The sequence below is a fragment of the Salvelinus sp. IW2-2015 genome, linkage group LG1 (assembly GCF_002910315.2).
Source record: "Salvelinus sp. IW2-2015 linkage group LG1, ASM291031v2, whole genome shotgun sequence".
NCBI classification, from domain to species: Eukaryota; Metazoa; Chordata; class Actinopteri; order Salmoniformes; family Salmonidae; genus Salvelinus; species Salvelinus sp. IW2-2015.
The window spans coordinates 2,004,655-2,013,473 of record NC_036838.1 but is presented as its reverse complement, the minus strand read 5'-3'; the positions used below and the strand labels follow the sequence as shown (position 1 = coordinate 2,013,473).

Below are 8,819 nucleotides of genomic sequence, written 5' to 3'. Positions count from 1 at the left end.
GTGTGTGTGTGTGTTGTATGTGTATGTGTGTGTGTGTGACACAATGGTAGCAATTCCAGGCATGCCCTCTCTTTTCCCCGTGCTCCATCAGGGGAAAGTGTGAAGTGTAGAAATGAACAAAATGCCAGCGTTTGTGTGGATTACAGAGCATGGAACTCTGGAGAAAGTTTCAGGGTCAGCATGATTCCTTTTTAGTTTTTCTCCTTTTATTTATAAAACTCCGGTAAAGCAAAAAGTGAAGGATTTAATTTGGCGGCATAACATGACGCAACATTTGGATATGCATTTTCAGAGTTGTTTCGACCAGTGTGAGATGGTTTCTTGAAATGACCCTTGGAAACGTTGATTGAGTCAACATGTTACGTCTGTCATTTCCTGTCTAAACATGACACCGTAATGTCATGTTGCGTGAGGATGTTGACATTTCTATGCAGCTTGTAATATAAATCTGGTAAATTACAAGGTGAAGCTCCAAGATAGCGTATCTAAAGATACAGCTATGTCTAAACAAACAGTCATGTAATTTTGAATGATGAGGGTGTTGACATTTTTATACAGTTTTATATAAATGTGTAAAATGACAAGGTAAAGCTCTGTCATAACATAAGTCTAAAGGCTTGAAGCTAAGCGTATATTATCCATGTTAAGTGAAGATAGTTTTTAGATAAACAGCTGAATGGTTGGCAACGTCATTGCCCTGTTTACCGCTCATGGTTAATGTCGTCTTATGAAGCAGAATATGGTATTCAACACAACTCTTACAGGATTCATTCCCTCACTGCCACATCTGTCCAACTCTTCCCCTCATTTCTCTCTCATCTGAAGGTTATAAGTGGAACTAATCAGATCCCTGAGAAGCTCACCAGAATCTCCCTAACCCATTTTCACGTCGCACTAGGATATATCGATTTCCATATTCTGACAACAAATTATTGAAATAAGTCATGTGAGTGTTCCCGAATTCATGAAACCGCTTATAATCCTCCCTCCACAATGGCTGCATTAGCCTACATAGGCTAGGCTAGAATAGGGCTGTATCACAATAGCTGCATTAGCCTACATAGGCTAGGCTAGAATAGGGCTGTATCACAATTGGCTGCATTAGCCTACATAGGCTAAGCTAGAATAGGGCTGTATCACAATGGCTGCATTAGCCTACATAGGCTAGGCTAGAATAGGGCTGTATCACAATAGGGTGTTGTTTCCATATTTATAGGAGCAGACAAAGTTTTAATAGTGCCCAGAGTTAAAACGCTGTTAATTGTGTATGGAATGTAAAAAGAAACCGTGTTGGCTGCTGCATTTGATATTTGATTGGATTGGTCAGCATGTGGATCACGTATGGCGCTACGCTAGCTCACTGTGATTGATGAACTTGTGTTTGGGGTCGGCCCACTATAGCTACCATTATCATGCATAGTTTGACAAATGACTTAGAGTCTCAGCCGCGCCTGCTCAAGCTTGCTATGTTATATAGCCAATGGTGCCTGCTGGAAGTGTGTTAGACGTTTTACATCATTCCCAAATCCACCCCTATTGATGGTAATCAGGGAAACTTAGGAGATTTGTCAAATGGGGAAACCTGTTAAAATCACCTTGGGTTGTTGGTTGAAGGTTCTGTCTCCCTACTCTGTTAGCCTTTTCTCTATCCTCTATAACCCAGTCAGCATGGTTCCATAGCGGTGTGATCCTTGCACGACTGATGTCATTAATGACAATTTGCTAGCGTAATGTGAACAGTGGTTTTGCTGGGGTTGGTGAACTATAGAAATATGGTGGTGTGAGGAGAATCCTAGACTTCGACGGTTTGACGGTGCCATAATGTCTTGACACTGAAACTGTGGAGGTTTCAGAGTTGTTGTCTGACATTGAAATTGTGGGCACTACTGGGATGGATGAGTTAGGATAAGTGCCAATCAGTTCATGGTTTTATTAACATAGTGACTCGAGAAACACATGCACGCGCGCACACACACACACACACACACACACACACACACACACACACACACACACACACACACACACACACACACACACACACACACACACACACACACACACACACACACACACACACACACACACACACACACATCTCTACTTCCTTCCCACTGTGCTACTGATAAGGGTTATGTAAGTGTTCAGGATGACTGATTCAATTACATTTGCTGCTGATTATATCTTTTGATATATGTGTTTTTTTTCTCACTTGGCACAATCACAGGGAAAAAATTGTGAACCTCCAAGAAAAGAACAAAGCTTGTGGGAAATTAGAGCTTTCAAAGCCTGACTGAACAGACAGCAGGAGAAAAAGAGGGAGAGAAATCTGAATGCGTTACCCATACACACTCGCTACAAGATAGGCAAAGGGTGTGTTTAAAAGACTGTCTGTACAACAATAATTAGGATCTAGCAAAGCGGAACACAGGTTTATAAATGAGATATCTAACAAGCAGGAGATGACTGTGAGTCTAAAGACGCCAATTTAGAACCACAAATTACTGACATTATATCTGTTATTAAATGTAGACTTTGTAATCAAATCATATAATCTAATAATAATATCATTTTTTTTCAATCAACTTCAAACTCTCAAGCTGCCCATCACATGGATTCGGTGGCGGTCGGTGACATTTAAGATGAGGGAGGATGGGCATGGTCTTATTTCTGTTACCAGCTCAATGTACAATCGATAGGTTTAGGTTACTACATGATACTCGAATTCCCGTCATGAGGTTGCTACAGTCTAACCTATGAAAGGTTTACCACTTGTTTGCAAAGGTCGAGAGAGACATTTGAGTAATCAAGATGACAGACAGTGACAATACTGTGCACACAGTATTGTCAGTACTTTGCACACTCTTGGCTGCATCTAGCTGATCTAGGGTGTAATCATTAGTCCAACAGTTTCAAACAAGAGTTGTCATGCTGGAGGGTCATGTCAGGATGAGCCTGCAAGAAGGGTACCACATGAGGGAGGAGGATGTCTTCCCTGTAACGCACAGTGGTGAGGTTGCCTGCAATGATCACAAGCTCAGTCTGATGATGCTGTGACACACCGCCCCAGACCATGACGAACCCTCCACCTCCAAATCGATCCCGCTCCAGAGTACAGGCCTCGGTGTAACACTTTCTTTTTTTGCGGAGTTTAGCTAGCTGCATTCGCTAGCTAAGTGAAAGTGAAAAAAAATACAACAAAATATAGCTCTCTCTCTCTTGCTGCTTCATTTTTAAAGAAATGAATTTGTTAAACTGTTCAACTATTGTCTTTGAGTCAACTACTCACCACATTTTATGCACTGCAGTGCTAGCTAGCTGTAGCTTATGCTTTCAGTTCTAGATTCATTCTCTGATCCTTTGATTGATTGGGTGGACACCATGTCAGTTCATGCTGCAAGAGCTCTGATAGGTTGGCGGACGTTCTCCGGAAGTTGTCATAATTCATGTGTAAGTCTATGGAATGGGGTGATTTTGTATGGAAGTTGTTGTACCCAGAGGAGGACGGAAACTAGCTGTCCACCAAGTACACCATGGTGCTACCCTACAGAGTGCTGTTGAGGCTGCTGTAGACCTTCATTGCAGAACAGTGTGTTTTAATAAATAATTTGTTGATGTGAATATATTTGGTATAGTTCTTTTCTAAAAAGGATAACTGTTTTAATGTTTCACAATTAAAAAAAATGATATTTACTGAATAGGATGGTCCTCCCCTTCCTCCTCTGAGGAGCCTCCACTGCATGGATTACCAAAATATATACCATTTAAATCGGAGTTATCTTTATCCAACACTGATACAAACTAAGCCTCACTCCCAAGCCAACAATAATATTTCCCAGTCTTCCAGGACCAGCTTCCTCCATGGCTAGCTCTGATTCTATTTCTGTCTGCTCTCATTCAGATCATGCTTCTAACTGACCCGGAAGTGGAAAGCAGCCTGCTGATCAGCTCCGATGAGGGAGCCACCTATCAGAAGTACCGCCTCAGCTTCTACATCCTCAGCCTGCTCTTCCACCCCGAGCAGGAGGACTGGATCCTTGCCTACAGCCATGACCAGAAGGTAAGAGGAGTGAGAACTGACTGGCACACAGAGATCACTTAACTACTGTATCTTTTTTGTCGTCAGAGGCTTTCTGTCTCTCGTCGGTTTTGCCCTCTGTCAGACATCAAAACAAGACGACATCAAATCGCCAATTGGCAACCCATCCCTTATGGGATTAATTGACAAACAAACATTACAATAATTCACTATGGTAATTAAATGACCGTTCTTCTGAGTCAGGCGGTGGGGTGATTGATGTGGTGGGACTATTTACTCTGCAGTTGAGTGAGGTGTGTTACCGGGGGGAGAGACATGATTAGCATATCCAGTGGATTTAAACTTATGTTAGCCCTCAACTAAGAAACTGAGTGGGTTTTAAGGTTGATTTCCACTCGTCTAAACTCCAATATATTGAATCGATTCATGTTCATAACTTACTCAACGATTTGCTTTATTTTAACAAATTCAGTTTCTGTGGCTGAGACTAGAGCCATAAACTCCATACAAACATACATACAGTTGAAGTCGGAAGTTTACATACACTTAGGTTGGAGTCATTAAAACTAGGTTTTCAACCATTCCACACATTTCTTGTTAACAAACTATAGTTTTAACAAGTTAGTTAGGACATCTACATCGTGCATGACACAAGTAGTTTTTCCAACAATTGTTTACAGACAGATTATTTCACTTATAATTCACTGTATCACAATTCCAGTGGGTCAGAAGTTTACATACACTAAGTTGACTGTGCCTTTTAAACAGCTTGGAAAATTCCAGGAAATGATGTCATGGCTTTAGAAGCTTCTGAGAGGCTAATTGACATCATTTGAGCCAATTGGAGGTGTACCTGTGGATGTATTGCTTGACATCATGGGAAAATCAAAAGAAATCAGCCAAGACCTCAGAAAAAATATTGTTGACCTCCACAAGTCTGGTTCATCCTTTGGAGCAATTTCCAAATGCCTGAAGGTACCACATTCATCTGTACAAACAATAGTACGCAAGTATAAACATCATGGGACCATGCAGCCGCCATACCGCTCAGGAAGGAGACACGTTCTGTCTCCCAGAGATGAACGTACTTTGGTGCAAAAAGTGCATATCAATCCCAGAACAACAGCAAAGGACCTCGTAAAGATGCTGGAGGAAACTGGTACAAAAGTATCTATATCCACAGTAAAACGAGTCCTATATCGACATGACCTGAAAGGCCCCTCAGCAAGGAAGAAGCCACTGCTCCGAAATTGCCAGACTACGGTTTGCAACTGCACATGGGGACAAAGATCATACTTTTTGGAGAAATGTCCTCTGGTCTGATGAAACAAAAATAGAAATGTTTGGCCATAATGACCATAGTTATGTTTGGAGGAAAAAGGGGGAGGCTTGCAAGCCGAAGAACACCATCCCAACCGTGAAGCACGGGGGTGCTAGTATGGTGTTGTGGGAAAAATAGATGGCATCATGAGGGAGGAAAAGTATGTGGATATATTGAAGCAACATCTCAAGACATCAGTCAGGAAGTTAAAGCTTGGTCGCAAATGGGTCTTCCAAATGGACAATGACCCCAAGCATACTTCCAAAGTTGTGGCAAAAGGGAATTTTTACTAGAATTAAATGTCAGGAATTGTGAAAAACTGAGTTTAAATGTATTTGGCTAAGGCGTATGTAAACTTCCGACTTCAACTGTAGGGCCATATTCTCAATCTACTACATATTGCTGTATATGGAGCCATACTCCATATATAGTGCCATACTGTATACTCAATATTCTACATATATTCCATATATAGTGCCATACTTATAACTCAATATTCTACATATATTCCATATATAGTGCCATACTGTATACTCAATATTCTACATATATTCCATATATAGTGCCATACTGTATACTCAATATTCTACCATACTCCATATATTAGTGCCATACTGTATACTCAATATTCTACAATATATCCATATATAGTGCCATACTGTATACTCAATATTCTACATATATTCCATATATAGTGCCAACTGTATACTCAATATTTCTACATATACTCCATATATAGTGCCATACTGTATACTCAATATTCTACATATATTCCATATATAGTGCCATACTGTATACTCAATATTCTACATATATTCCATATATAGTGCCATACTGTATACTCAATATTCTACATATACTCCATATATAGTGCCATACTGTATACTCAATATTCTACATATATTCCATATATATGCCATCTGTATACTCAATATTCTACATATATTCCATATATAGTGCCATACGTATACTCAATATTCTACATATACTCCATATATAGTGCCATACTGTATACTCAATATTCTACATTTATCCATATATAGTTGCAGACTGTATACTCAATATTCTACATATACTCCATATATAGTGCCATACTGTATACTCAATATTCTACATATATTCCATATATAGTGCCATACACTCAATATACTCCATATTCTTCATAGAGTCCTACTGCATATGTGGCTCAGGTGGCCCTACATGAGGATTGTCCGGTGCAGTTTGGGGACTTAAGAGGACGAATCTCTAAGTCCCTTAAGCTCCTCATCCGTTAAATGTAGGCCCGGCATCCCTTCCAATAACTTTAGGAGAAAGCAAAACCAACAGAGGTAAACCCCAATAAACAGTCCTAAGCACCTTAACAAAGGTTAAACGTGTATTAGATACCCTTAGACCGAGGGTTTGACTAATTCCTTTTCTCCATGACTCAGGGATTTGATATCCCCTCCAGTATTTTCGGGCAAGGCATCAAAGGTGTAAAAAATGTGGCGATTAATCATCAACATTCTAGTCCAAGGGAATGAAGTGCGTATGTTTTAAGAATAAATAACCGTCTAATATATGAGACGCTGTCTGATGATGGTAATTACCGATGAACTACTGAGGCGAGAGATGGTAATATGTAAAAGATATATTCCAGACCTGCGATTTATAGCAATTTTGAGAATGACCATAACCATTAATAAATGCCTTGCTTGCAGCCAGAGCAATTTGGGCCTAATGTTTCACATCTAATAAATAATGAATGTTTCTCTTTTCTTTCCTGTGGAGGTACTTAGTGTACCTTGGGAGGTGTTAGGCTGTAGTTATAAGATGCACCTGGCCATGCATATACACTGAGTGTACAAAACATTAAGAATATCTTCCTAATATTGAGTTGAAGGAAACCCCCCCTCCCACTTTGGTCCTCAGAACAGCCTCAATTTGTCAGGGCATGGACTCTACAAGGTGTCGAAAGCATTCTACAGGGATGCCAGCCCATGTTGACGTCAATGTTTCCCACGGTTGTCATGTTTGCTGGATGTCCTTTGAGTGATGGACCATTCTTGTTACACACAGGAAACTGTTGAGCATGAAAAACCCAGCAGCGTTGCCGTTCTTGACACAAACCGGTGTGCCTGGCAGCTACGCCCATACCCCGTTCAAGGGCACAAATCTTTTGTCTTGCCCATTCACCCTCTGAATGGCACACGTACAAGATCCATGTCTCAATTGTCTCATAGCTTAAAATCCTTCTTTAACCTGTCTCCTCCGCTTCATCTACACTGATTGAAGTGGATTTAAGTGACATCAATAAGGGATCATAGCTTTCACCTGGATTCACCTGGTCAGTCTATGTCATGGAAAGAGCAGGTGTTCCTGGTGTTCTTTGAAGACCATTGTGTAAAGACCTTTAAGTAAAGGAACATCATTTCACTACAGTTCAAATGCCTGCAATTCAGCTTGGCTTTAATAGTGGTTCGGATTAGTTTAATTAAATATGATTATCAATTGAATAATAATATTGTCAAGGGATTATTTGAATGAAAATGTGCTGATATTGAGGTCTGTTAACTGAGGCCTTGACTTCACCCTTCAGGAAAGAGTAAATAACTACAATTTAAAAAAATAAACAAATATAAACAAACAGTATTACCATTCAGTCGGCCGTTAATAAATTACTGTTTGCATGTTATGCTTGATCGCTCACATTTAAAATGGAAAAAGTCCACAAACTAAAACAATTAAATAAAGTCTTATGCCTCGTTGATTTCTCTGCTTAATCAGTAAAGTAATACATAATTTGGCTTAGCTGTCGTAGCTGTTTTTGTAAAAAAAAAAAAAAAAAGTAACACATCCAAACTTTCACAACTTGACCATTCTCACAAGGTTTGCGCTCATTGGCTGGACAGCAGTAAACACATTAAGCTCCAAAACAACAAACAAAAACAAAGCCCGATATTGACATTATTCATGTATTTACCTTGGATACTTCACAGTAACCAGTTAGTAAGAAAAAAATACTGACTCCACAATAATAGTGAAAAATAAGGCAAACAAAAGGCATTTATTCCATGCTTATTCAGGATATTCAATTGTACCATGCTTCTTCCCCAAATAAGCTTTCCTGTTTCTTGAAAGAATTCCCCCTCGGCTCATATCATCTACCGATAGAGACTGTGATGTTGTTTATGTGTGTGTGTGAGAACCATCTCTGTGTAGCAGCTCTCAGTAGAGATGGGGATATCTCAGCAACCTACCGAAGTGCTGACTAGCGAAACAATGCTCACATTGAGACCACCGGCTGTGCCGCGGCTCCCCTGCTAGGCTCCACCACACACACACACAACACACACACACACACACCACACACACACACACACACACACACACACACACACACACACACACACACACACACACACACCACACACACACACACACACACACACACACACACACACACACACCACACACACA

At 40.2% G+C, this 8,819-nt stretch overlaps 1 protein-coding gene across 1 annotated transcript in view; it reads left to right on the top strand.

Annotated features, from left to right (window-relative positions):
- Positions 1 to 43: 43 nt before the first annotated feature.
- Positions 44 to 8,819, top strand: part of LOC111957030 (VPS10 domain-containing receptor SorCS1-like) — a 55,041-nt gene continuing 46,265 nt past the window's right edge. Inside the window, exons 1-2 of the mRNA XM_070447808.1 lie at positions 44 to 97; positions 3,902 to 4,060. Of these exons, the coding sequence (XP_070303909.1) occupies positions 44 to 97; positions 3,902 to 4,060 (213 nt within the window). The remainder of the gene's footprint in view (positions 98 to 3,901; positions 4,061 to 8,819) is intronic.